We start from the raw sequence: 14,821 nt of genomic DNA, 5'->3' as shown, positions 1-14,821 counted from the left end.
CATTGCTATAGATTTTTCTAGCCTATGGAGGGGAGATCTATATAATGAGGCTTCAAAAAGCTTGTGGGAAAATTCTCTTTTGATTCCATTTATCTATGAGCTTTTTGAAATTCTCTCTCCATTATACATATACATATATATCTCCCTGGTGATTCTGGGGTAAGGTATTGGGCTGCTGACAACAAGGTTACATGGTTCAAACCCAACAGCTGATCCAACAGGAGAAACAGGAGATTATATTTACAGTCTTAGAAGCTACAGGGTCACTACCAGTATGAATCAACTCAATGGCAGTGTGTGTGTGTGTGTGTGTGTGTGTGTGTTAGGTGCCATTGAGTCGATTCCAACTCATAGCAACCCTATGCACAAGTAGATTGAAACGCTGTCCGATTCAGCACCATCCTCACATAGATATCTACACTAAGGCAACCAGATGTCCCGCTTTGGAGGGAACAGTCCTGATTTTTAGCAATTTTTCCTGTGTCCCACGGCGTTTTTAAAAAGTCCTGATTTTTTGAAAGAATGCACGACAAGCTAGGGTATAGGGTTTTCGGCTGCCATGTGGCTATTTCGCCAGGATGTGAGTTTTATCAATGGTGTACCGCTTTTGTCCCGCTTTACCAATGTTAAAATCTGGTCACCTTAATCTACACACATCTATGGATAGCTTTTGAATGAAAAGGTGTATTGCTTTAAACTGGCAGAGTCAAAGTAGAAACAAGATGAAATGACTTCCAGGAATAGCCTCACATCACTACTGTCCTACTCTCCTCCCTGAAAAAAATGTTAATTCTCTGTTGCTTCGAAACTCAGCATTTAGAAATGCTTACCAAAACATATTAAAATATTGCAGAATTTGAATGGGACTAAAAAAGTTGACGTTTAGGAATTCTAAGAGGGATTTGGGGATCCATGGATACATATAAGCACTTCCCTCCTTTCCCTCTTTCCAGGACTCTCAGTAGATGGGCTAGAAGGTTTCTGGGCATTCAGAATCATGAATGACATTTTTCGGTTGCTACAAAAGCAAATTACAAAGACAGCCTTTGCCTTTAAAGATAAAATGCACACTTTCCATCAACTTATCCCATATGGGCACACAAATACATAAAAATGGTCAGCAGGGCTTTGTAGCCTTCGTGGTTTGATACTATTGGAGGATTAACTCCTGTGCTTTCTTAAAGGTCAAATGCCATTCGGGATTCCTGGCAGACAGATCTCAGATGCCCAAGTCACCTTTTATAAATAAGATAGCTGAAACTTCAAAACCCTAAGCAGGGTAAACACAAAAGGAGATTAATATGGCATTTAATTTGCATAAAAAGGAATGGGTGGGTGGTAGTGAGAAATGTGGCCCTTTTCATTTTCAAAGACCAATTTAATAATTGCATGGAAAAGTGTATCCTCAGGAAGCTCTTGTCAATCTGTTGTTTAAACACAGAGAAACAAGCAGAGAAAGAAAGATTATTCAGGAGGCTCAAACACAGTTTCATACATTTCCCGGAAGCAAGTGTTGATGATGATAGGAAATGACAATTCAATGGAATCAAACTTATTTAAAGTATTGATACTATATTGACAGAAAGAAAAAGAACAATTAATCCATGTGATAACCAATATGTGCTTAATGCTAGGCCGCATGTCAAATCTAAAGGAAACATGTTTTCCTAAATATAGAATTATTTGATGAAATCCTTTGAATCTCTGGTTTGTCACCTCCAAAGATGATTTGTTAACTCCAAAATGTTCTGCACTGAAGACAGTTTTATGCTTTCATTTTGCTTTCTAGTGCAGGGTAACTATTCTGGAAGTAGTTGCTGTCGGCCCTTTGTCATATCTTACCTTGGCAATGGCATAGATGCGGGTGCTGGATGCCTCAGCCAGCTCTTTTCTGAGCTCGAGATTGGATGGCCAGTCTTTGTTCATGGGTAGACGGGCAGTGAAGCCATCTACAGATGGGTGACACATTCGCAAAGCCTTCTGGAAACTCTCTTCAAAGGTCCGACCAATGGCCATGACCTGCAACACACATTTAAGACCTCATATTGAAGCAAAGCACTCCCATATATTCTTCATCTGTAACAGAACTAAAAGTGGGATTTTCCCCCCAGAAAAGACTTAAGAGCAAAAAACCCATTAGAAGAATTAGACCCAAATTTGAGACTCCACCCCCCTCCTTGCCTCTCCATGGTTTTGGCGTAATCAGAATCATTAGCATTAGATTCATTGTTACCACTTTTGAAATTCAACACTATTGACCTCAAATTAATAAATAAGTTACCTATTCCTACTACAGATTATGATATTGAAATATGGAGTTTGTAGAGGGAACTTAGACACACCCTTCCTTAGGAAGGTCTTGCTTTTATGCTTTTATGTTGGAATCCTTTAGGGGAAAAAAACAAATGAAGAAAAACAAAGCATGTATTCACCCAAAAACAAACTTACTTCTAAATGAATATCAGTCAGTATTCAAGTCAGGTCAGCTTTCTTTTGAGCTAAGTATTAATATTAATAGAACCTTGAAATCATAACAAGCGCTGACAGATTCAGATTTTGAAGGTAGGCGGAGATTAAATTCTCCATGACAAATTCACTGTGTCTTTCCATACTCTTTACAGCTGATTGTACACTAATCAATTAGAAAAACCATGTGGTGATTTAGTTCAGACAAGTCAATGTCAGAACTAGGATTGACCTTGCAGCCTACCCAGTTATTTTCATTGGATAAACATTGTCTTTGAATGTTTCCACAGGTAATAGGTGGGCATGCATTGAGGGTCTCCATTTTAAAATGATAACAGCCGTCAATAAACTTCCGTGGTTCCTCAGACTTGAATTTCCATTAATGTCAGTTTAAGAAATCTTCGTGTCAATTGTGTGACAAGATACATATTCAAAGATCACCAAACCCAAACAGATAACCTTTTCACACTGTTCTCAATTTAATGAGAAATAAGAAGATTCACAAAAGCAAGAATAAACAACATGTTAGTCCAATTTAGATATGTAATGTGTGAGTCATAGAGGCATCTTGAATGGTTAGACATTGCTATAGATTTTTCTAGCCTAGCCAGGAAGAGACTGCCAGAAATAATAAAGGTCGTGGTTGATATAATTAAGAACATGCAGGCCTACCTCAGAAACATCAGGTTTTAGTTCAAATCAATGCAATAAAGGGAATTTTACAATAAAATGACTCATGATTTTTTTGTTTTCCATTACACTTAAAAGTTATATTTACACTATACTGCAATCTACTAAAGACCTTTAATGGTTTGGTAGGTTATGCATTGGGCTGATAACCACTAGGTTGGCTGTTCAAACACACTGACCACTCCCTCAAGAAAAATCAGACTTTCTGCTCCCACAAAGATTTATGGTCTTGGAACCCCAAAGGAGCACATCTACTCTGCCCTCTCGGGTCACTATGAATCCGAGTCAACTTCATGGCAATGAGTATGGATTTCCAGTATTTCGACAGTCCATTAAGTGTACATGCAAAATACTGTGAGAATTCCCACCAGGTGGCATAGAGTCATGAAATGAGCTCAGGCTGCTGGGAAATGGTGCTAATAGACTTACTTGACACAGAGTGGTCACAAACTTTCACTTTTGAAATTTGTAAACATAAAATATTGATAAAGCAAGATAAATGTAAAAAACAAACAAAATTGAAGTATGCATGCATTTATTTGATGCATAATAAAATGAATATGTAGACTTTGTTCTATCTCCAAATTATCATTGAATTTTGGCCCCAAAGGACATAGTTGTACAACTAGCTCAGTGTACATATTTATTAATTTTCATCACACAGTCCATATTGGTCTAGTCAATAAAAAGGAAGTAAACTGACCTATCTGACAATAAAACATGCATAAAGTGTTCAAAATGTATGCTTTTCAGTACTTTTATAATATTTAAGTTCACATTCATTAAGGGGAAATGTCATCATTTTTTTAAGGGAATAACTACCATGCCCTTCCATGGATATAATCTATTACATTCTCAAAGCATCTATAAGTAAATATAATGTTTTCAATGTTGCCACAGTTTAATTGGTATTATATTTGGTCTGTTTGCATAACCTGAATTTACCAGTTGCAGATAATATGTTTCGATCATCTACAACTAATGCTTTGCCTTATCCCCCTGGTGTCTTGCACATGTAAGAATTCAGGAAATGTTTGCTCACTTGATTGGAACCACATGTAAAGTATGAAATATTCACTGAACACAGAAAGTCCTCAGATATTAAGCCCTGCATGAAAGCACTAAAAAATTCTCTCATGTCCTTTGGCTTATAAATTACCATGAACATTCTGAAAGAAGAATTTCCTATGAAATATAAATCGAATAACAGTGGTTTATCTGGTTGAAACGCTACTACTTTCCATGGCACGTGAGTTCCCACTCCACATGCCCTACAAGGAGTGAAGAAACAATTACATTTCAAAACAACCATGAATGAGAAAAAACCAAAAACAACACCGTTCTTGGTGTTTAACCATTAGTAAGATATTTTAATGTAGAAGGTCAAGAAGTCCTTATTGGTCATGACTTTGAAATATCCCATTAATATCTTGTAAATGAAAGGACCCAATGAGTCTACTTTTTATGCAGGGATATTGGTGCCCATTAAAAATGTCTTCTTTTTTCTCTTTTCTTATGTAGTCCCTGTGATTATTGAATAGATTTTTTTAATGGTTGATGTAAATTTAGTCTATGATCTGTGTCATAGAACAAATGAAGGCTAAAGTAAAAAGTGAGCCCATAAATTGTCTTTTGCTGTATATTATAACCAGTTCAGATACTGACACAAGCATGTATCAACCAGATAGAGATAATTCATGGATAAATGGACAGATAGATAGGGAAAAGATAGAGATGTATACATACTGGTACTCCAAAATGCTACACTTGAATCACATGTAGGTACATAAATACAAGGGTGCTTCAGAAAGTTTGTGGGAAAATCCCATTATAGTTTAATTCAATTTGTCCGCAAACTTTTTGCTGCCTCAATGTATATGAACACTAATGATGGTGAATTACATTTATTGGGAGTATCCTATAAATTTACCTAAGGATATGACTAAGTACTACCTGTAGTAGTACTCTTACACTTTATAAGAATCCCACTGGTTTACTATCATCATCTCTGTTTTCCTAGTGGAGAATCTGTGATTCGGTGTATTGCCTGGGAATTTCTAGGTACTAAGTGTCAAGGCCAAGACGAAAACCCAGGTTTATCTGGTTCCAAAGTTCCAATGCTCTCCATTGCACCAAACCTCCTTACTGAAAAGTGAGAGAAGCCCCAGGATGGGGAGAGGGAGGAGAGAGAATCTCAGAGGCAAAGGGCTGAATTTCCTTCCTTTTTCCTACAGAGAGAGAATGGCTGAATTCTCTCTGAAGATGGAACAATAAAAACCAAAGTTCATGAAGTAAGAAATAGAATACTAGAAAAATCATCTAAAAGAGCTAAATACTTAGGATTTTTCAGTATCATCAAAGGGGTCTAACTGTCTCACCGCGTTCTCTACTTAGAACTTTGGAGTTGGAGAGGCTGAGAGATCTTCTAATCCAGCCCCTTTCTTTAATGGATGCTTAAAGTGAGGTCTCAGGGGTGTGAGGCCAAACCATGCCTGAATGGAGAAAAATTTAATTCTTAACCTTCATTCAGTGGCGTTTCGGTATATTATGTGTTATTTTACATTATCTTACTTTGTATTTTGGTTATAAAATGTATTAAACTAATTTAGATTTCTGCAAATGTATGTTTTTCTAGTTGTGTATCTGTTACATACACAGATCATACAGGGTTCCTTTTTAATCAGAAGCTCTTTGAATCCAAGGAAATATTCTTGTAACAGTAATAAGCAAATAGCTAGATGTTGAAACACTAAGGGGAAATAAAATTACTATCTGTCCTCTGATCAAAAATGTCTCCTTAAGACATTCAGTAGTGTTTAGAATTTGACAAAGTAAACTAAGGAGAAGAACTAGATAAAAAATATATTAAAGACTCACCTCTCCTACACTTTTCATAGAGCTCCCAATACGGCTGGAGGTTCCATGGAAACGGTCAAGATCCCAGCGAGGAATCTTTGTAACCATGTAGTCCAGGCTAGGCTCGAAGCAGGCGGAGGTCTTTCCGGATACAACATTCTTGATTTCTGGAAGTGGGATGCCCAGGGCGATCTTTGCAGCAATGAATGCCAACGGGTAACTATAAAGAAGGACACATTTTGTCTTAACTCTTTGTTTAAACAATAGTGTTAAAAACAGGCCCAAACACCAATTGGTCTTAATTAGAAATTCTCCCATCATTTAACTTCAGGGTACAAGACCTGATTCTCAGTGTACCTGATTCTCAGCTCTGTGTGGGTATTTAATACCCACTTATTAAATAATGTGAGCCATGATTTAAAACATGTGTAAGTATAGGTCACAGAAGAATGCCATCTCTATTCCGAACATGAACGGCTATGACTCCTGACCTTTACCTCTTCAACCACAGATCAATAACTCCGATGGTCAAGTACTCACTTGTTTAACTTCTAGTAAGGCAAGAAACTGCAAACTAATTATATACATATATATATATAATTGAAAAGTATAGACATATGTGAACCAGAAAGACAGACGAAGAGCTCATTCTGGGGAGTGTGCAGTGGTGGGAGGCTTTGTGCTCAGATTCGAGTGCATCTCAGAGGTGTCGTGTCGATGGAGGGCACCCTCTTGAAGCTGTGCCATATGCTTTTCTGTTGTTCAGCCTAGGAAACCCAGGTTTGAAGAACCTATAGGGACAGCAAGTAGAATAGGAGGTTCTGGGAGAGAGGAGTACAGTGGTGAGTAGGGGGGATAAGTGGGAGACGATGTCAAGGATTTCATATAGAAAAAGAAGTTTGGAAATGTATTATGGTAGAAATCGTACAATTCTACTTGATGTGTTTCAAACATGGAATGACATATGTATAAAATCCCAACTAATCGTAAAAAAGAAAACATCCAAACCAAACCCAACAGCCACCAATTCAATTCGGACCCGCAGTGACTCCGTAGGACGTGGCTCCTTTGGGTTTCCAAGACTAAAGTTTTATGGATCGGGGTATCCCATCTTCCTCTCTTAGCGAGGGAGAATGATTTCCAACTACTGACCTCGTGGCAAATAACTCAATTTGTAGCACACTCCACCTTTAGATGGTACTATGGGGTCTGCAGTGATTAGAAAACATTGGCATTATAAATAAGGCTCTGGCTCTGTCTCTAAGATAGCTTGAGTTCGGGCTCCAGAATTTTTACTCTTCCTGCCACTGGAAAGTCAGTTTTAATACTGGCATTTGAGAAAATGATTCTTATGCCTAGAGAATTGCATATGAGTCCTTTTAATCAAACTGGTTCATCCTATGGATGAAGTAAGTGAGAGAGATGTTAAGTTATTTGACCAAAGTCGCGCAGTCAGTGGGAGAGTCCGAATGAAAACTCGGGTTGACTGACTCCTGCGAACTAAGGCAACATGTCTACCACCACTCCATGCAGCCCTTTGTAACTGCATAAAACATCTAAAGGTAAATATTTTGTTAATTTGCATGCCATGTAATTCAAATGCCAGATGCTAAATATAATAAAATGAAACACATTAATTAACTTGCTCTCCAATTATGCTTGCTAAGAGTTCTTTAAATGGATGGCGAATTAATTTACCTGCAAAAAAAATACTACATTGTTTAGTCTTGAAAATTATTACTAAAATAAAAACAATGTGTCATGAATGCTTGAGTTGACTGAACCATGATTTGTCCAGGACTTGAAATAAGGCTTCACACCTAAGGAAGCCAAAAGAGCACTAAAATTAAGGATTAATTTGCACTTTTTTGCAACATCTGCAGAATGCAATTAAGAAGCAGATTTTTCACAGCCTGGTTTGACCACCCAGATTTTGATTAGCTTATGATTAGCTTATGATTAGCCAGCAAACAAAGCCAGCTAGCAATACCATTTGCCTCAATCTGGCAGCAAGCTCATTAATAATCGTGTCCTTGGGGTCCCACAAATGAGTTGGAGCCAGCATACAGAAGTGGGGAATATGGATTATAAGTACAGCATCGTTTTCAGTATTTCTATTTCCATTTGCAAGGACTCTGGAGACCCACAATCAATCCTCTGGTCTTACCCGGTGGCCTTTGAAGCCAGGGCGGAGCTCCGGGACAGTCTGGCATTCACTTCAATGATGCAGTACTCCATTGAGGTAGGATGAAGGGCAAACTGAATGTTGCATTCGCCCACAATGCCCAAGTGACGGACAACATTAATTGAAGTCTGTCTCAACATCTGAAATTCGGCATTGGACAGTGTCTGGGCAGGGGCCACCACAACAGAATCACCTGTAACCCCAAGCAACACTGGTTATTTGATGGTATAGCTCAAAAAGGCACTTCAGAAACCTAATCTACTCATCTCATACAAAAAAGACAGACTCGTCCATGAGTTGATTGGGAAAGAAGTATCAATATTATTTATAAGGCATGCCAGATATTATTTCCCCTAGCTTTGTTTTGTCTTTATGAGCCCAGCATTACTTCCCGAAACCCCTCTCATCTTTATCCCATTCATCTAGCTACCGTGGCTGTAGTCATCTACTTACTTGGTTGGCATTCATTTCTCCACCTTCCCTCATTTTATCTCAAATTCTTTCTCAAGTTCCTCTCTCCACAGAATTGTCTTTCCCTTTGTCCCAGACAGGTTCACCTACTTGTCTCTGACTCACCCCCCTTCCCATTCCCCTCACTTGCCTTCCACAGCAATGCCAGAACAATCAGGCAAGTGGCTCTCAGGCTTTGTATTGTTAAAGAGCTCAACATTTTGCTGATCCTGCTCAAAACCCATTACCATATATTTTTTTCAAATTGATTCACGTGACCAATTTTCCACTGAACCTGACTCACAGAAAACTGCGTGGAAACACTGCCCAGCCCCAAACCAGCCGCACTGTTGCTCCTGTGTTTCAGGCCATTGTCAATCTCTCTCACTCAGGGTTTTCACCTTTTGTGCTGACCCTCTACTTTACAGGGGGATGTGCTTCTCTGGGGTCTGCTCCCTCGTGAAAACATGTCCAGATGACTCGAGGCTAAGTCTCACGAGTCGTGCTTCGGAAGAGTATTCAATCTCTTTCGGCACACACTTGTTTTCTCCTCTGGCAGCCCATGGTACATTCAGTATTCTTCACCAATACTGTAATTCAAAGACATCGACTCTTCCTAGCCCTTCCGTTTTCCTTGCCCCAGGTCTGCGTACATGTGAAGCCATTGAAAATACCATGGCTTGGGTCAGGCACATCTAGTCTTCAAAGGGGAAGCTTTGTTTGTGAACACTTTTACTACGTCTTTTGCAGAAGATTTCCCCTTGCCTCTAAGACATAAAAATTTTTAAAAATCCAACTTAAAGTCACATTTCTGACCTCTTACAGTACTTGATACACCCCAAAGCCAGGCTCCTTGAAAGAATTTACTTGCCTTGGCTCATCTGGCACTGAGCTACTCTGATTTCCTCCTGGATTCTGCATCCCTCCCTGCTCTGGGGTCAGCGTGACTATTGATTACTGCTGTTTCTTTCTCCCGCCTGTACACCTAACTGTCACTCCGGGCTCAGTCGGGATGGCGTTCTTTTCTTTTGTGTATGTTTGCCCTTGAATAGTTGATAGATGCTTCCAAATTCACTGATTTCTTTTGTGTCAATGATTGCCAAATCTTTATTTTTATCCTCTATTTCTTGAATTCCAGTTCCAACTTAGTATTGTTAATTATCTTTTGTGAGCGTTCCACCCACAGCTCGAATTTAGCATTTCTAAAACCTAAGTCGTCCTCTTTCCCTTCTCCTTCTAACTAAACTCCTATCCTAAAATTCTGACTTCCTCCTTCACTCAGTGACTAACACTTCGCTCTGGTGAGAGTGTCCCCCAGCCTCTATAGATTTTACTTGTGTTACATCATCCGGGATTTGATCCCCCTCTTAAAATAACATCAGGATAAAAATACCAGCCTTACCGCATAGAAATTTTATGAAGTTAAATATTTAGGAGAATACTTTCAATTCTGTAAAATATCATATTCATGTAAAATGCTGAAATGTTGCCACTGACTTGTCAGTTAAGAGTAATATCTTAAAGGGAAAAAACCTTTTAAAAGACTGCTAGGGGCCATCGAGGACACAAACTGAATGCATTATGTATGACTATCATTCTTGAAGAGCCCTACGTACCTGTATGAATGCCCATGGCATCCACATTCTCCATGTTACAGACTGTAACACAGTTGTCATCAGCATCTCGAACCACTTCATATTCTATTTCTTTCCAACCTGTCACCGACCTCTCCACCAGAATCTGGTTGGTCATCGCAAAGGCCTGGAAATGGGTAACAAAAGGCATCAGAGAGTAAGGAAAGGCAGTGGTTGGAACGCACATATTTGGCCCCAACCTTGGCCAGCACTAAGTCTCAAGTCCCTTCTCCACCCTCCCCTACACTTCAGAAGGCACAGAGTGTCAGAAAATCAGTGAGAGACTAGGAATAGCATCCTGCAGTGAATATGCTTGATTTACATTATTGAGGCTTGCCATTCAAAGTGCTGATATGACATTAAATCAAACTAATTTAGGAAAAAGAGAAAATAATTGAGCAATCAGGCAGAGGGAAATGAAATTATTTCAGCAGCTAGGCTTCTCTGGAACCAGAAAATGTGATAAGTGCAAATAAATGTGGAAAAAAGAAGTCTAAAGACTCTGGCTTTCTCTAAAATAAGCTGGGGGGTGCTCTGAGCAGTGCCACACACAATGAAAGTTAGCTGACGTTGATGAGGAGAAGAAAGGAGATGATCATGGTTGTAAACAGCAAGCCAAGATGGCATACTAAACCTTGGAATTCAAAGAATCATATGCAACTATTATTATGGTTAATCACTGCCTAAGTGCTTAAATACTCTGAGTCATATATCATGTATGCCTGATTAGACAGATATGAATTAGTATAATTATCATTTCATATTTACTGAACACCCACAGTGGGTAGCATACTAAATCCAAAATATGAAACAGGCCGTCTCTAACCTGAAGATACTTTGGGGGGGTGAGGGGGAAGTTGAAGGTGCTAAAAGTCTAAGACAGATCTGTCCGTTTGTGTCATAAAATGTTTGATTTGATTTGTCAGTGAAAGGAAGAAAATGTGATGAGGAAGAATCATTAAAATTTTTCTGTTATTAGCAAGCAGTATAATAAAATAAAAACTTTTAAAAATACATTAAGTATCAACACTTAAAAAAAATCTTCCATCATCATAGTAGATTGGGTAGCTCCAAAATATGAGGCTGAAAAAACAGCACCCTTGTTCTTCATCCAGGAGCTCTGAGGGCACAGTTCATTAAGCCTTGGGCTGCTAATTGCAAGATGAGCGGTTCAAAGCAATTGCTTCTCAGTCGGGGACACGTGAGACTACCTGCTCTTATGAAAGATGTGCAGGGGGGAAGCCGATGAAGCAGTCTCCTCTGGACCACAGTGTTCAGAAGTTGGAATCAGCAGAGTGGCAGTGAGGTTTGGATTATTCTCTAGCTGCCCAAGATGAGATTTTCAAAATGGCTAACAAAGTGTGTAGTTAATGGCAACCATTTGAGAATGAGTAATTTGCAATAGAACTCCTTGTTCGAAAACAAGAAATCTGGAAAGCACAGGTATGAATTATGGAAGTCTTGTTTGTATTCTAAAGATTAGAATGGATATTTGGGTAGGAGGAAAATCTTCTTGACGCATTTCCTCGGATTTTTTTTCAACTATCAGATTTTATTCAAAAAGTCAATTTAAGGATGTGAACAACTTAATGTAGCTCCCATTGGTATTCAAGGTTATCTCAAAAGAATAAAAAGGGTATTCAGGGGTATCAGAATTAATCAATCACCATAGTAAAGTTTGGTTACCAACTGTTACTGACAGTAGCCATCGCAACCAATTGACAACGATGGACCACATTCCAAAATTATATTCATTGTGCTCAAAAGGAATTTTTTTCAGATAAAAATTTCAGCATTCAAACTATATTTGTATATCGTAAAAAAGGAGAGAGAGGAAATGGAGGAGCCCTGGTGGCCCAGTGGATAAGAACTTGTCTGCCAGCCAAAGGACTGAGGACTTGAACTCACCAACTGCTGTACAGGAGCGAGATGGTGGCAGTCCATTTCCATACAGATTGCCGTGTTGGGAACTCTGTGGGGCAGCTCTGCTCTGTCTTGTTAGGGTCACCGTGAGTCAGGATTGACGCCATAGCAATTGGTTGGTTTGGATGTATTCAAAATATTTCTAGGTTCTTTAATATATTGTCCAGTGTATTAAATATAGTTTTATTTGGTAAATTACATCATTTTAAATAGGTTTTGACTATAGACTATAAATACATTATCCTGATAGGCAGTAAAATATTATTTCTAATATTAAAATTATTTAGAGCTTCTAATATGCCAGAGGGAATAAATTTCATACCTCAATGATATCAAATCAACTTGATGGCAATGAGTTTAAATGAGCATGGTGACAGGGAGTTACTCTGAGAGCTGCTCCGTGGAAGAAAGAGGAGGCTGTCTGTTCCCATAAAGGTTTACAGTCTCAGAAACTGAAAGGGGCAGTTTGCTTCTGTTCTACAGTCAGAATTGATTTGATAAAAGTGGGTAGAAGCCTATTTTTCCTTTCAACATGATTCAGAAATTCAGAAAAATTACCCCCCAAAATGTATAATAGATATGCTTTCCCCTTTTTGCCAACCTTACACAATCTTCAAGTTCATATGTAAATCTGTGATTCCAACTATTTAAATAGGCTTAACTGTATACATCTATTCTAAAAATGCCTCACAGGTTCATTTGTTTCACTCAAAAAGTTGGTAACGTAAGGCCATCAACTGTGCTTGGGCCATGTTTTACAGGAGCCCTGGTTGCAGCACAGTAAAAAAGGTTTCATTTAAAACCAAAAATTTGGCGCATTTTTTACAGGAGCCCTGGTTGCAGCACAGTTAAAAAAGGTTTCATTTAAAACCAAAAGTCTGGCGGTTCAAACCTATCAGCCACTCTGGAGAAAGATGTAGTAATCTTGGAAACACTACAGCACAGTTCTACTCTCTTCAGTAGCATCACTATGAGTTGGAATTAACTCAATGGCAGGGGGTTGAGTTGGGTTGGATTGGGTTGGGTTGGTTTGGTTTAGTTTGGTTTGGTTCAGTTCAGTTCAGTTCGGTTTGGTTTGGTTTGGGTGAGGCTACTTATTAGCACTCTCCCTTAATTGTCCTCACCATAATTTTGTCAGATTTATGTCCAAGGCTGTCATGTAGTATATGGATGCCTCTCTTGGTGCATTCTACAAGGAGTCATTGAACTCCCGAGCTAGCTAGATGGTGGGAACAGAAAGCAGGAAGACTCCGCTTTCCTTGAGCATGCCTTCCATGTCAAGTTTTAGCTGTTTGGAGGAGGCCTTAATCTTCTCAAGAGTTTACCTGAGAAGAAAATAACTATTTAGTAATATGGTAAAGTGATGTGGATGTACATAAACTATAAACATGTAAATCTGGTCTTATGTAGATGTGTGTAGGGCTAGGAGCCTTGGTGGTACAGTGGTTACATGTTGGGGTGCTAACCCCAAGGTCAGCAGTTCAAAACCAAATGCCTTGCTGCAGGAGAAAAATGGCACCTCCTACTTATGGCTCAGAAACCTAAGGGGTAATTCCACTCTGTCCTACAGGGTCACTATGTGTCAAAATTGACTTGATGGTAGTGAATTTGGTCTTTGGTGTTTGGACAGCAGTTGGCTAAGAGTTCATTCATTTATGCTGCTAAACAGTTTATATGGACATATATTAGACACCTGAGTTTGGGGTAAAACTAAAACAGTCTATGTATTTTCCTTCACTTTTTGGATATCATTTCTTTCGCATTATTTCAAAGAATATAGAAAACACAAACATTATATTGCATTTATTATTAGCCACTAAAATACATTTTAATGAGCATGTTGGAGCACAAAGCAAAGGAAGATGGAATGGGATTAAATTTATGTTATTACTAGCAAAATTTACATCATTGGAAGGATAAGAAAGGTGGGGGGATCGTTGGTCTCGCGATCATTGGTTTACACAGAGCAGCTCTGGTTAATGCCTGTGTCCTGGCAAAAATCTTTTCCTTCTTAAGAGGGTCATCTTTTGCATATCACTTGTAGAGAATATGGGAGTGATGAAACAGCTAGACAATAAGACCATTTCTTATCTATCTATATAACTTTTTCTAGTGAAGAGGATCTCTAGGGTTTTCCTGGTTGGTAAGAACCAGGTGTAGAATCCACATACCTTTGTGCTGAGGTCTATAAGGGTCTCCTTATTGGGGCAGATGCCTGAGCCGAGCCCTCCCAGGGCGTATGCCGAGCGGATCATTACTGGGTAGCCAATGGTGTCTGCTGCCTTCAGGGCATCTTCAAGCTGCCATCAAGAACAAGAATTCCCACTTTTTACAAGCTCACCACCCAGGCAGAAAAGACACACCAAGAGAGTCTGGCAATAGTCATAAATCAATTTAGTTGGAGAGAATAAATATGGAATTATTATTCCTTCATCTCTTTCTGGGGCAGGAGGGGTGGGGTGTTTACAAATTTTAATTAAAAATCCAGGATCATTGTTTTGTTTTTGTTTGTTTGTTTGTTTTCTAAATAGGCCACGGAGCCCTGCATCCCTCACTTCTCCAAGCCTTCTTAGTGATACTTTATTTTCATTTTTTAATTTAAATCATTTTACTGGGG

The 14,821-nt window shown here is 38.9% G+C and overlaps 1 protein-coding gene across 1 annotated transcript in view; it reads right to left on the bottom strand.

Annotated features, from left to right (window-relative positions):
* The window catches only part of CPS1 (carbamoyl-phosphate synthase 1), a 136,044-nt gene that overhangs the window by 61,425 nt on the left and 59,798 nt on the right, over positions 1-14,821 (bottom strand). The window contains exons 15-19 of the mRNA XM_045296804.1: positions 14,376-14,504; positions 10,264-10,408; positions 8,180-8,390; positions 6,034-6,232; positions 1,843-2,019 (exon numbers count right to left, since the gene is read on the bottom strand). Of these exons, the coding sequence (XP_045152739.1) occupies positions 1,843-2,019; positions 6,034-6,232; positions 8,180-8,390; positions 10,264-10,408; positions 14,376-14,504 (861 nt within the window). The remainder of the gene's footprint in view (positions 1-1,842; positions 2,020-6,033; positions 6,233-8,179; positions 8,391-10,263; positions 10,409-14,375; positions 14,505-14,821) is intronic.

Source organism: Echinops telfairi, unplaced genomic scaffold (genome assembly GCF_000313985.2).
Source record: "Echinops telfairi isolate 266 unplaced genomic scaffold, ASM31398v2 ScPeMD7_3;HRSCAF=10, whole genome shotgun sequence".
In the NCBI taxonomy this organism is placed as follows: domain Eukaryota; kingdom Metazoa; phylum Chordata; class Mammalia; order Afrosoricida; family Tenrecidae; genus Echinops; species Echinops telfairi.
This window is presented reverse-complemented; position numbering and strand designations above follow the sequence as displayed.